This window comes from Formica exsecta, unplaced genomic scaffold (assembly GCF_003651465.1).
Source record: "Formica exsecta isolate Colony F162 unplaced genomic scaffold, ASM365146v1 scaffold581, whole genome shotgun sequence".
Lineage (NCBI taxonomy): Eukaryota > Metazoa > Arthropoda > Insecta > Hymenoptera > Formicidae > Formica > Formica exsecta.
In genome coordinates, this window is record NW_021853075.1 from 125,624 (window position 1) to 141,099 (window position 15,476).

The following is a 15,476-nucleotide window of genomic DNA, read 5'->3' on the forward strand; positions in this document are numbered from 1 at the left end:
TTCTCCCCCTCCCCCCCAAAAAAAAATAAGGATTCTGGAGAACAAACTAATTTTATACAACGTACGCGCTGCGTGTGGGCGCGCGCGTGTTTGTGTGTGTGTGGAATAATATAATGAAATGTGTACATACTCGTGCGCACTATGATCGTAGAAAGATTTAAATAAAAACTAATCGTTATGCGCGAAATAATTCTCTGTATGCAAATGAAGGAAATATATAAATGGACTTTCGCACCGGCAGAATTGCAAGATATTCGCGCGCGTCATAATTTTACAAGGCACATTCATTCATTCATTGAAATTAAATTTACATAGAAGAGTGTCGCGGTCCGCGCGTGCGTTTATCATCATCAATATAAATTAGCCGCGTCCGATTAGCGATAGATCTGGAAGAGGCGGAATTATTATCTCACGTCATTAATCGCGTCATTCTCGAACGGTATAAATCCGTTTCGATTAAAATTCGCTACGAGAGATGCGCTGAATTATTAACGGTTGTCTATAAAATTTGATCGTCGTAGAAGGGATATTCGCGTTTCCTTGACCCACATCTTGACGGTGTAACGACCGTACGATAGGCTCGAACGTTCACCGTATGTTACATTGGTCGATGCAGTAACGGTGAAGGTAATTATTGTCGAACAACGCGGGATTTCGAAAGACAAGCAAGACTTTACGTTTGATTAGTTGTAGATTGTAATAGCTGAGATTTTCAATAGCCAGTTAAATTCATAAATCTTTAAGACCGCGTGTACGTATACGGCGTGAGATATTCAGTAGATCAAAGAGCAAATTCGATTCACGACATTATATGAAATTATAAAATATGTAAATCATAAATGAAGGAAAAAAAAGAGTATGAAATTTGATCATTAATATTCTTCGATTCGCACTTGGTATTTCGCGAGGAAAATGTAGAAAATTAATTCTCGCTGAACAGAGGATCCAGCCAGTTATTCAGTTGCAACTTAGCTGTAGCAGAGTCAAATTGATCGCTTTAGATACAATTATTAGCTACTTACAGGCCAAAGTGACGGCCATCTTTCCGGTATAGACGAGGAGTAATAACGATCCGTACATATATACGTAATTTGCTAGAACACCGTTAGCTCGGTAGCCGCTTCCCATGTATAGATATCCGAAGATCATGCCGATCAACAGGTGACAGAACAATCGCGCCATCAACAGCGTGTAGTCTCTTTTCAAGCATAACAACTGCCTCTTATACAAAAGATAGCATTGCATTAGGAAACCGGCGGGCGGTGGTGGTTCCTTGATAGCATTTTCTGGCAATGATGGATAAAAGAGATTATCAGCATCGATTTCTTGGAGCAATAAATTTTTTTCATATGTCCTATGATTAATTGCCTCGCGTACGCGTTCAGAGATATCGAAATAAATTTTAAAAAGGCACAAAGAATTTAATAATATATATACATATATATATTGTATATTAATTTGCATAAATTCTTCGGCGCGCGAATTTTAGATATAAAAAAGCTTACATCAAAAAACACGCACAGATTCTATGAATGACTGGACGCTTTATCCAAGATATTAATAGCCGCGCACTCGAATAGGTTCTTTTATGAAGGAGATAAAATTTCTAAAAAGAGTGCTTACTTTCTTCAGACAGCAGCTCCGTAGTAAGAGCGACCGACTTCTGATTGACCTGTATCGTTTCCGCTGCCGCTACCAGCTTATCGAGCGAAATACCGTATTCGCCGACCGCCACCTCGAGAACTGAAACGAATTCAAAATTCAAACGGTTGATTTTTGAGTCATTGTTTCTTAGAAGTGATGAACATATAGACTATTACATATGCTTATTGAATGCTAATCGCAATTTCAATATATTCGATTACATTTATAATCGACCTATTCGCGTATAACGTGAATAACATAAAAATTATTCTTTTTCAATATATCAAATAAAGAGTTTATCTCGATAGTAGAGCAAATCCACGATTGGGCGATATAAGAATAAATTAATACATTTTAAACAATCGTTATATTTCTCATTGAAAACGCCGGCAACATTCAATTCCTTCAGCAAATTTACATTTAATATTTTAAACAATATTACAATATGCTTATGATGAGTCACTTTTAAAATCGCGTGCAATTTGTGATAAAGTTTGTTTTATAGATACGCACTTAAAGCGAACCGCGCAAGAGAAAGATACCTTGTTCCGGTTTTGCTCGCTGCTTCTCGCGCGCAATCAGTCGGCTGATTATTTGTCAAGGCTGTCCTACTTACCGAAATCCGCTGGATTGTGATAAGGTGGACAATTGGCGCCAATGGAAGCCAAGTGCGGTAACAAAGAACTAACCGGGCCTCTATATGTACAGTAACCACCGGCCACGATGTACAGGGAATCGAACATCTCGAGGATCAAGGCGCTCGGTTGATGAATCGTACAGATTACTGTACGCCTCTCCAATCTCGCCAATCGTTTCATAAGAGCGACGCATTGGCTGCACGAAGCGGCATCCAGACCTGAAAGAATGTTTTTGTCGAATGTTTAAGATAGAATAATTTGACAATCGTTTACGCATTTCTTTCTTTCTTTCTTTCTTTCTTTCTTTCACGAAATTTATCTCACAACGATAAAGAGTAGAAGGTCTTGGAGTGATGCAATCTCGACAAATTCGTACATACGCGATATTATTAAGCAAGCGCGGCGTAATTGAAGCTGGAAATGCGAAATGAGGTAATCGGAAACACACATCGCAAATTGCAAGGCAAGTCGTTGCGAGACACTCCATGACTTGGCTGTCACGGAACGACGTAATTACGCGCACGACCTTTCTGTATTATACATTCTGATGCAAATGAGTATATTGCAGTCATTGCAAAATATTAAATTGCCATGTGTACATATTGTAGATAATTATTGTTAGCCGCATTCTTCCTGGCAAAGTTGATGTACCTTTAATTGCGATTGATACTTGATGAACATTGGATTACAATCGATGTCTATTAACTGTAAAACATAATTTCGAAAGGCCGACTCTCTTTTACTATTTCATTTGTCTCTTCTAGGACTTGATCTCTTATCCTCTCTACTCATATCTCTCTCTCTCTCTCTCTCTCTTTCTCGGCTTTTTGTAATTATATTTATTTAAGATGTTACAACACAGTAAAGTCGTAAAATCGTCAAGAGTTATTTGTCTTCGTATCAAAGTTTTACTGCTCACCGGTCGTTGGTTCGTCGAGGAATAATACTGAAGGGTTGGTCAAGAGCTCCAAGGCGATGTCGAGTCGCTTCTTTTGTCCTCCCGACAATTTCCCGCATAGCGTGTCGTAGCAATGGGTCAATCCCAGCATCTCTAGCAACTCCAAAACCTATACATAAGCAAAAAATAATGTTGAGGCTTCTAGACGGGGAACAACGAACAATGCTTAATTCATAAAAATGTAACGTATGCGGAAAACGCGTTTTCTATCAAGCCTGTTATAGATTTTTCATAATCAACAAGCGCATGAGATTTTTCATGTTTTTTTTTTTTTTTTTTTTTTTTTTTTTTTTTTTTTTTTTTATGCATAGCACAATATGTATCTCTCATTAAAGCAAGTTATATATCACAAACCTGAGTGTGTTTGTAGGCGGAACTGATTGTGCATCCGAGCTTCAGATGGGCGGTCACAGTCATGGCTTCTCCTACGGTGATCCACGTACGTTGAATAGAATCTTGCTGTATGTAGCACGACATCCTCTTCCATCGCTCGCTGTACGGTAGCCGAACCTTCCCATTGACCAGAACCTCTCCGCTCACACCCTTTACTCTGCGCATTGAATTATTACAGGAATAATTATACCACTCTAACGAAGGATATTGAAGAATACGGAAGATACAAAGAGATCTTTATGTATATACCGGGAGGAGAGAAAAAAATGTAAATTTCCCGTAAATATATTCTACGCGCCGGTTCGCCTTTTATATGTACAGTGATAATGAATTCGCATGAAGCTAATCAATTACGTAAGTTACTACGTAACTGTCAGCGTAATCAAATTACACGCGAAGAAAGAATTTTTTTTCTTATGGTGGTGCCATGGCGAGTGCCATGGCATTGGTCGATTTTTCAATTATCAATCTATCATTCCCTATATTTTGACGTGTGTAATTTTATATATAAATCCGTTATCTGTCATTTCTTTTTACTTTCAAGATACGAGTCAAGAACATCACACCGACTATCACCGTTTAGAGGCTACTCGTTTCTATCTCCATAAGCTAGGAGATTTATTTTTATCATTATAATACGTTTATGAATTACACTAATATATGCTGAAGGTAATCCTAAAATAAATCGAAACGTTAATGTATCGTTATTTTAATTTATGCTTATATTGAATAGACTAATTACGATATACATTCGTATCTGGCTCTTATTTGCTTTTTATATTTGTGTATTTATATCAGATATTTCGGAGCCATTTTCACGCAATTAGTTTCGTTGGAATTTTAATCATCTTTTATTTACTTATATACATAAGCTTCTCGCATATGATAATATTAAAATGATGAATATTTCATGTAATGTAATGTAATTAACTAAAGAAAAAAACATCTCTCTTTTTTATTATATATAACACGTTGAGAAGTAATCATGATATATTATCGTATATTAATGCAAAATGTGCGAATAAGTATATACGATAACATAAGTAATACTCGCAAAAACTTACAAAGCAAATAATAATTTTTAAATCGATCTCTTCCGTACATATTTATCATTATTTATAATATAATGACGGATGCGGGTAAGATACAAAAGATTAATCATCGGCAACCTAAACGTTTATTTCCTTATGATTGTATAATTGTAACCTTGAGTGTCAATGTCTATAAGACACTATTTAAATCAATTCAATTCCGCTCAGTGAGAGAAATAATATATTCGCTATGACAGGCGCAAAGCTCTCTTTAAAATTGTAAAATTTAACAGGTACCACTACATACGATTAGGAAACGATTATGAAACCAACATGTGTGCTATGTGAGATATCAATAATAATATAAAGAAACTTACATATTGACGTATAAAAAATATAAAAAAATTACTGCGCACGAATATAATCGAGTAAGAAAGAGATTTATAATCCAAAGCAAACTTATCATACAGGTCTCGGACGTATGACAAATATATCGCTAATTAACGAGGCATGTCGCGATTAATCATTCCGCGATACACCCGGAGTCTATTTCAGCGAGTGCTGCTCCTGCGACGGAAATTATTTCTCGCGAGCTATTCAGAAAGCATCGCATGCGTTCGTATCATGATGTCACAGAATTCGTAAAAAATCGCGATAGACATATCTCATCGCATTTAACGTGATTACGACGTAATACGCGTGACACGAAAAATGATCGCTGGAAAAATCGCATTTTCACGTGGAAGCTATCATCGATCTTCGTGCTCATTCGCTCTTAAATCTCGTAACTAAACTTCGACAAACGGCTCTTGTGAAACTCGACGAATCGCTCCTTAGCACACAAAAAATGGTGATATCGCATATGTTTTGCATGTAATCAATCTAAATGACAGAGACAGAATTCATATTTGAACTGTTAGTGAAATTTAGAGAGAAAGTTTTTTATGGCTCTCTATATCCATGTTAAGGCTAATCATACTTGTTATAATGCTTGATTGTGGTACACAGAAAAATCGTTTCTCACAAGAATCGTTCTTGAAAGTTAGAAATTCATATTTATCCAATGCAGGTGATTAATATTTGGCAATGGGATTTAAATTTTTCAAAAGATATTATTAGAATTTGCTGCCATAAATTCTACAAGTTACAAACAAAATTCTAGCAGATACAAAAAATAGCGGTGAATTGTTGTTGTGACTAAAAATCTATCTATATCAGCAAAACAGTTTTTTGAGTGTAATCGATTTGATTCTGATGCCCGATCGGCGACAGCAAAAAGTCATCGTCAAAAATGGAAAAAAAGAGCATTGGAAGTTCAACACTAAATATATGTACATATTGTCTAGAATCAATTCCTGTTTTTCCCGTTTCGTTCATCAAAATATCCAGTTTTATTATCGCGTATATGTCACGTTATGACATTAAAATTTAAACTTCAATCGACGAAAGCTTTAAACATGAAGATACGGCGCATAGGCGATAAAGTACTCGTGCTGTACGCGTATACAAATAGAGATAAGTCTCTAAACTCCTCGTGTATATGTGTGTCGAGGATGATATTTATTCTCATCAAATACTTACGTGAAACCGGCGAGAACGTTGAGTAACGTCGACTTTCCGGCTCCGGATGGCCCCATGATACCCACTAATTCGCCGGCCTTAAATTCACCGCTGACGCCGTGCAGAATTTCTTTCTCGTCTACAACAAAGCACAATTACGAATGCAATTACGCTCGATTGCATCATGAGGATTTCACGCGATGATTCATATTGTCAATTGCTCAACTGCAACGCGGGGCGGTAATTCTTTAAGCTATTGTTTGACCTAAGTAGCAAAGCGAAAATTTAAAAAAAATAAATAAATGCGTAAGCACGAAACGTAACAACGAGCCTTGGACTTATGTGTCACACGTTGCATTGACGTTCGCTCTTTTTGCTTTTATGCAAACATAATTGTTTCAAGAATATCCAAGGGAGTCTTTGACTCTATAAACGACGTAATTACTTTACTCACGTAAAGTTACGGTACGTATGAGGAGCGTAGATATGAGTATAGTAAAATCAAGATTATCTTGATTATTAAAATTAAAATTATCTTGATTATTAAAATCAAGATTATATGAATATTACGTTAGAGTATATGTGTGTATGTGTGTGTGTGTGTGTGTATGAAAGCGCAGTATTTTATTCCTAGCAGCTAAAAATATAGTGGTTCGAGAAGCAATTCAGTTTTCCCAATATAGATCTATATGCGATTTTTATGATATTTTAAAATTAAAAATCAACACTCACTGCGTGCGTGGATTGCACAATAGTTGATCCATTAAGGTGTCATGCTTACGAAATATTAAAATTTGCATAGATGATAAAGAACCGTTTTTGTTCCCAGTTTAATACATATGCATATGCAATATATTTAACGGTAATATATCTCGAGTAATATAATGCATCACAAATATCAATATTAATGCAATCATTAAGCTTTACTACCATTCAGCGAAAAACAATTTTCTCTCAGTATCTTTAATAAGAATCTTATCGAGATACACATAAGACGTGCCATGTGCACCTTTATATCTCGAAAGTAAATATATAGCTAAATTATTTCGTCATCTTTCCTTTTCTCAGGTTCATTTCTTTTATCCCTTCCTCGCGATGATATTTTAAAATATTTGTGCGTATCTTATATTTCATAAAATAAATCACAAATTAAATAAGAACCAAACTAAGCAAGCTCAAGACTGAGAGAGACCGTAATCTCTTATTTGTTCTTCGATAAGAGACGAACGATGGGAAGCGAACAATAGGAAAAATCCACGCGAAAGCGGATAGCATTTCTAGAACGCGATCCGATTATTTCTTTCAACCTTGCGCACGCTTCATGCAAACAAAACCTTGAACTGGTTTCGCGATAAATTGATAACAGAAGGAGTTTGCTTTTAATAAAGTTCGCAGCGCTCTAGCGCGATGCTCGGCCACGTAAGTGCGGGATGACGTGTATTAGCAGACGTGTATAACGAATGTCATTTTCTTTGCGCTATATATATATACAATTGTCATCGAACATATCGAAGTCATGTTTTTCCTCGACCGGCATTTTACGTAACGCCTTCCGTACGCATAATAGCATAAAGAGTTGTGATATCGCACTGGATGCCAAACGCGAACGAAGCTTTTCTCTCTTTTTCTTTCTTTCAATTAAAAAAAATAAAATAAAATAATTTTATAAATTTTTTTTTTTTTTTAAATTACTCAAAGTTGTCGTAAATCTAATCGCTTTATCCTGCTTCTGCCATTATCCGGACAACAAAAGTGATGACGAGAGTTTGAAATACGTGCTCGAGGGAAAATGGAAGGAAATTTATTCGACCCTCTTTCCTGTTCTTATTTTCTACTATTTAACAATAAGATAGATATCTTACATGTCGCGTGACTAATCTTCATTTTCGTCCCGCAGCGTTCGCTTTGTATCTTGAATTATTCGCTTATAAATCATGCAGGTTGTCTCACGACGCATATCAATAATAAAAGCCATAAAAATTTCTGATGTTTGCACAAGACTCGTCGTAACAATGGCGCACTTGTAAAAACAAATATGCTCATCCAAATTTATGAAAGTTCACGCTCTTGTTTCGCTTTATTCATAAAAATTAACACACAGGATGAACATGTGAATATAATAATTTTCATAAATCTTAACAAAAATAATAGTTAACAAAGAAAAAATGATTGACGAAGCAACATAATAGATTTTGATAAAAATGAATCTTTTCTCGCGCAAATACTATTTAATAATATTAATAAACCGACAAATTTTTATAGAATTGACTCCACAGTTCATCGAAGACTCCGTATAGTTATTCTACACAGTATTGTCTATGACGCACAACTATTGAACCATGATTAATGATTGAATTTTTATAGCGGATGTGGTATCATCACTCTTGACTTACAGCCGACCTAATAGTACTATTAGTTCGGCTGTAAGTCAAGAGTACGTTTAATGCACATTGTATACAAAAATTAAGATTTTTTTATTCGATTTCTTATTCGACTCGGATCGTAATAATTATATTTACGTTCTTGCGTAAAAGTGCTTGATACTAACAGGTATTTTTTTCAAAACAATAACATTATTTGAAGTAATAACGTTGCACTCTCTCTCTATTACACAAATAATAATGCTGTATATCATAATATACAACCGGGATTTTTTTAAATTTTTGCTTGATGTTTCATTCATAACTATACATATACTCTGAAAACACAATCTTTGCAATCTTTTATATATGCAAATTATCTCCTTTAATTTTTTATCTCTTACAAAAACCATTTGTTGAACAAATAATCACATATTCAGTACATATGTATGCTAGAATCGCGTTTCTCTCTCTTTCGCCTATTTTGAAAATGTATACATATATTTTTTCTGTCTTTTTTTTAAATTTTTATATGCATATGTAACATTAATATAGCATATATTATATGCATTGTATATATATCTTTTTTATGACATTCAGTAAATGCTTATTACAACTATGAACTAATAATTGCTTCATTAGCTTTTTTTGCAATTACCGATTGATTTTATTTACGAGCTTGGAGGACATATGCAAGTTTAATAAATGCTAACTAAAGAAATATATAATAGAATAATAGCATTTTGCGAACAAGGATGCAATAATAAAGACATTGTAAAAACGTTTTGTTAATAGATAAAATAATAGCACCTCGCAGCATGGTGAATTGAATTGTATCATTAACAGTAGCGCACGCAATAGGTCACCGAACAGATGACAGTAATATATTTTTTTACGTAAATACGTAATTAATTATTGCACCTGTGTAGAAATGAAACGTAGCAAAAAAGATATATAAATGTGAATCCAAATCGTTATTAATGTATTTGCTGACAAATAGCTGTCATGCAGATCTCCGCGAGCAATCGCATTATGGAAATGTGTTTGAATAATAAAATGTGATCATCACTATCTCTCCATCAAATGGATTTGTAAATAATATAAAGAGGAAAATGACAGTTACGTCATTCTATAAATTAATTTTTGCAGTTAGTTTACTAATATCTAATACTTTAAGTACAACCATTTATTTGCATATAATCGCGATTTCAAAGAAAATCTTTTTAATTTATTGTTGAATTATGTAAAAATCTCTCTCTATTTGCTAAATATTTTTTTTTAATCTTCCAATTTGTAAAAATTGTTAAAAATGATGGCTATCGTTAAATAGTATTACTCGTGTATTTGACTGACGTTTTAATATGGCATATCTCGATATTATAAAGAGGATTGCTATTAATCCACGATTTCACTATGTAACTTTTGTACGTTATATTTTGAAAACGCGTAGCGAGACACTTTCTCCGTTTAAAACTTTCTTCCTTTGCCGTACAACGTGTGGCGTGTTACAAATACTTTCTCCTAAAGTCTCTCACTTTAATCCTACAATACTGTCGTACGTTATTAAAGCGATTTTTAATTATTTTTTTCCATAGTGATTTTTATAACGTTTAAAGCTGCAAAAATAATTTGCCTGTTTTCATTTGCGTGCAACTATCATGAATTTAAAAAGATCTCTCTTATAAGTCGGTTAGGTGTTGTGTTTCTGATTGTTCTGGGAAATAATACTTTACGTATTGCAATATAATTAAAAAATGCATTTATAAGTCTCTAATGCACACATTTTATTTTAATATTGATTTCTTCTTCCAAAATTTGTTAAAAAAATGTGAGAATAAGAATTATATTCAGGAAATATATTTCTAATGATTGTATATTGATATTGACACAAAATGCATGTAATCTTCAACTTTACAGCACATCGATAACCTAAGGATCAAATGATAATCTTAAAAAAAGTATATATATATGTGTGTGTGTGTGTATAATAGAAAAATATCAGAAGTTAGAAAAAAATGACATGTTAAAATTATTCTCTACACACAATATGTCAGAAAAAATATACATCTCAATTATTATTATACATATTAATGTATATAATACGTTATACCATAAAAATTAATAAAGAAAAAGATTGTCATGCAGACGTCAATCCTTAATTGTAAACATTAGCTTGGCTTTGTAACAGCTAATGAGTTATACATTCTGTATTATATACGTTACATTATCATTTTTCCTCGATACTTACTGGCTGAGAATCTGCATAGACTCCATTCCCTGACGCGATAACGTATATCGCGAAATGACAAGTCGAGCTGAGGCCTTTTTGGGAAGCAGTGTTTCTCCCGTTCCAGGAAATAATTGTTGTTCCCGATAATTGCAGAATCCCGCACGTCATCTTGACTGATGCGATCAAATTGGCAACAGCTCAGGGACGATCGCGAGGGCGAACAATGCGTCGGTGAGGTCATCACGGAATGCGAAAATGCGCGATGAATTCGAATTGCTTCAGTTCCACTGGTCAGTTGAGTGTGTACGCAAAAAAAAACCACGTCACAACAATCTCAAAATATCATTCGGCTCGCTTTAAACGCGTAAGAGCATCTCGATTCACTTCACTTTCTTAATCCTCTCGTTTTGCCGCAGTTACGAAAAAATTTGTTGTATTTGTTCGCTCGTTTACTCCTGTTCGCGCATAATTTATCCAATCTGAAATAATAAACAGACGTGTGTCAGAAAAATATTTATAATCATGATTTAATTATGAAAAATAGAAATATAAGCTGATCATCTGGTCAATCGTCGCTTAACGGATAATGATATGCACAGAGATGAAATCGAATAAACAGATATATATATATATATACATACATATATGTATACGTGAATAAAAAAAAATGTATCGCGTCAAAAATTATAAGTGAATATTTTGTCAAAATGTTAAGCACAGTTTTTTAAAAAAAAATTATATAATGATTACTGCAAAATCTGATGCGGGGTTATCAAGGAACACGAGCGCGAAACTACTGCGTTATCATATAAAATTTTGCTTGATCTACATATTGAATGAACTTGCTCTCGTTAATTATTGTGTCTAACACATATGAGAAATATTAATAATTGAATATTAATAATTGAAAATATCTACATTTTATAAAAGTATATATATGTGTATAATATATATAAGTTCTCTACATTTATATATAATTTCTTTTTTGTTTAAGAAAAGAGAACTTTTCTTTCGTTCCGCACGTAAGTGTGAAAGACGTAAAAATGAAATTTTTTCAATTCTGTTATGGCTTTTTTCAATTTAAAATTACACGCCCAACTTATATCGTGTCACATTACGATATTGTACTCGAAGTTTCATGCTAATTGGTCATAAAATATTAAAAGCTTATTATTTGTTGTGCTAGCGATCGAATATAATCGGGGCAGGTCGGTCAAATACAAAGTCGAAGGATAAAGGCCTTATCGTGCGGAAAATTGGCTCGCTCAGACTATTAGTCCGATTCTCAATTTTATTGCAATAAACGCCACGAGAGAAATCTGCGACGCGGACATGTGCCTGTCGAAATGTACATAAGAAAAAAGATATCGAATTATTTGTGTTTTATGTATATACGGACCGCATATTTATCCCCATTTATCAAACTTTTGAATAGTTCGATTTTTTGTATGTTCTCGATAAAAGTCGAGTTATTTTAATTTATCCTTGACAGTCACAAAGATACAATCGTATTTCTCTCTCTCTCTCTCTCTCTTTTTGTAAAAACTGCACAAATTTATCCACTTGCTTGTGGCGATTAAATCATCACTCATTAGGTTTCATTATTAGACCAGCCATGTATAAAAAATTGATACATTTATGATAAAGCAGCGTATATAATTGATATTCCCTTGCAACTACAATATTATATTCTTTTATGCGCTAAACTTTATGCGATTTTACGAGCGCAAAAAGAAGTTAACATATCCATCGCAAAATAAATCATCGAGATTGTTGATAATCGGTAAATTAAAAAAATAATTCTCTATAAAAATGACTATTAGCATATACATAATGTCATAAACTTGTACTTGATATGTCATGTAATTATTGCATATAATCTATACTGAAGGTCCTAAAAACTGATGCAAATTATGCAAATTTTTGCTCGATTAAATGTAAAGTCTTACAAAAAACGTAAATGTAAATGTATCTCTTATTAAATAATTATGCAATCTAATTATACAATCTAATACAATCTAATACTCATGTTTGCATGTGAAAGGAATAGGATTCACTGTAAACAGAATTATCTTCTTATTCATAGATTAAACTTTTTAATACTGCGTTTTCTTTTAATTTATTTTAATATTATTACTAAAATTCTTATATTTTTGATTTATCTTTTTTCGAAAGTGATTTCAATAAATTAATGATTTTTGTGGCAAATTACATCAAACACGATTTGAATAATTTTCAGTTAGATGCATAACAAAAATTTTTATTATGCATCTAATTAAAAATTATCAAAATTATGGCGCGTTTAGTATCATTTTAATCGCAAAAAATTCATTAATTCATTACAATTACTTTTGAAAAAAATAAATTTAAAATATAAAAACTTCAGTTTTTTTTTATTATATTCAGATAGTAACTAAAGTACATTTAAAAAAAGTATAAATTATGTTTTTGTATCTATAATAAAAACGATTCATTCAAGTTCAATTTTGATTTGTTTTTGAAGAATTTACCTAATTAAGAATAATAATTACATAATTATATAGCCAATAAGAATGCGATCGGTATTTAAAATAATAGTGGTTAGTTCAAATCTATCATCTAAAAAATCAAAAATAATAAAAAATCACACAATTTGCAATAATCAAAATATAAAGATGCCAAATATTTAAAAAAAAAACAACAATATTTTGAAAAAAACAGGGCTTGTTTTTTTCATAAAAACTCGTATTTTATAAAAAAAAACATTTTTTTCCATTTACATCTCTGCAATTCTGAAACAAGCTAAACTCTTACATAAAGTTCGCTCTTTTCCATTTAGTATGTATGATTCAGCAATTCCCACGCAATTATTCTGTATATTTCAAGGTAATGAATGCGTATCAGCAGACAGATATCTCGCGTAGCGTAACTTTTACGATTAATCTGCATTAAATTATATATTCCCATAAACTTCAAACTTTCACATAAGAACGCATATCTGACATCTATTATGAATAAAATCACATTTTTATATCGATATCAATGCATAATAGATTATAAATACCTGGATTATAAATAACGCAATATATTTGAAACATAAATAAATATATCAATCTCTTTCAAAATCAAATTATTATTCTTTTATCTTATTTTCTTTTTATTAATCATGCATTATCGAAATAATGACAGATTGAAAGAAGGGGGGATAAATAATATGCTTTTAAACCAAAGCAGTTTAACGCAATTATATGTATTATGACTCTACGACTTTGACAGCTTAATCGACAGCGGAAGAACTCGCAACGGATAATTAGATATCGTAAATTCTTTCTAAACTGCAAGAAAAAAATCAGTTTCTCCGTTCATTGATTGAATGAATTGCGTGAAATCTACACGACCTAGCGTAACTGTATATTTTTCTTTTGTTGTTTTTTTTCTTGCGAATGATTTTTATCTACATTTCTTTCGACTCTTAAAGTCTCAAGAAATCAGCTATTAATGCATTTTATATCGTAATATTGCAATTCGAGACACGCAAAAAATGAAGTACATATGTACAATCATCGTGCGCAAAAGATTGAATATCCTCGCAGCAAATGATAATTTAATCTTTCCCACATCCGCCATCGCACATTTTGCTTGAGTAAATTATAAATAATTAATAATTAATAAAATTATATTCGTGAATTTCTCCCGTAATTTAATTGAAAAATCATAAGGCGTTGAGATAAATACTTAATCTTAACTCTCCAATGTATCGAGAGATATACAAATAATATATATTTAAAAAATTAATAATAAAATATAATACTCAAAGAGAGAGTGTGACCGTGAAAAAAGGAAATAGAAATATTCTTCGTATATATATATACTTTATAAAACATTCTCCTTCTCTCTTATCATCGTAGAGATAACTGTGAAGGACACTAGATGTAATTAAACGGGCGGACAATATAAATACGTCTCTGTTTTACATCGTTTACATTGATGGAAATTTTTACAGAAAAATTGCACGGTCTTAAAAAAAAAAAAAAAAAAAAAAAAAAACAGTTACTTAATCTTTTTAATTTCGAAAATAAAACGTGAAGAAACCAAGAAAGTAAATAAAAGGGAGAGAGAGAGATTGCCATGAGTGTTGTGTGTATGTGTGTGTTTAGAAAGAGATGAGAATAAGCAAAGACCGTCCCACTTTCACAAAATAAGAGCTCTCGACATGATTTTTCACGTGTATTCAATTCCAAAAGACTGCAATTTTTTCTTTTCAGAAATCGCTATTACAAACCGTTATCAATTTTTACGATTGCTGCGGTGACCGAATTTCTCTCACTCTTTCTACAGGAATATATCTTTCATATTTCCTTCAATGTCACATTATTTTTCTTCTTTCTTTTCAATACAACGAACATGTGAAAATACATACATATATGTTTTGCGCGTACAACACTTCTTTGTTATACCTATTTTCAAAAAATTTCATCATTTCATATACAAAGCAAATGTCGAATAACATTCAAACTCATTGGCTTGCAAATTAATTCAGTTAATTTGGAAATCGAAAGGCGGAAGTCTCTGTTTTTTGTTTATTTTTTAGAGGGAACCGGTTTATATCGATGCACGATTTAATGTCAACGTCTAAATACTTCGGTATCAAGCTCGTACACACACACACACACACACATATAT

The 15,476-nt window shown here is 32.6% G+C and overlaps 1 protein-coding gene across 2 annotated transcripts in view; it reads right to left on the reverse strand.

The window, feature by feature from the left end:
• The window catches only part of LOC115242231 (ATP-binding cassette sub-family G member 1-like), a 19,315-nt gene that overhangs the window by 2,366 nt on the left and 1,473 nt on the right, over positions 1 to 15,476 (reverse strand). For both annotated transcript variants that reach the window (XM_029818368.1, XM_029818369.1), the window contains exons 2-8: positions 10,833 to 11,293; positions 6,246 to 6,363; positions 3,595 to 3,790; positions 3,202 to 3,349; positions 2,261 to 2,500; positions 1,624 to 1,743; positions 1,023 to 1,286 (exon numbers count right to left, since the gene is read on the reverse strand). In XM_029818368.1, the coding sequence (XP_029674228.1) occupies positions 1,023 to 1,286; positions 1,624 to 1,743; positions 2,261 to 2,500; positions 3,202 to 3,349; positions 3,595 to 3,790; positions 6,246 to 6,363; positions 10,833 to 11,055 (1,309 nt within the window). In that variant the 5' untranslated portion in view covers positions 11,056 to 11,293. The remainder of the gene's footprint in view (positions 1 to 1,022; positions 1,287 to 1,623; positions 1,744 to 2,260; positions 2,501 to 3,201; positions 3,350 to 3,594; positions 3,791 to 6,245; positions 6,364 to 10,832; positions 11,294 to 15,476) is intronic.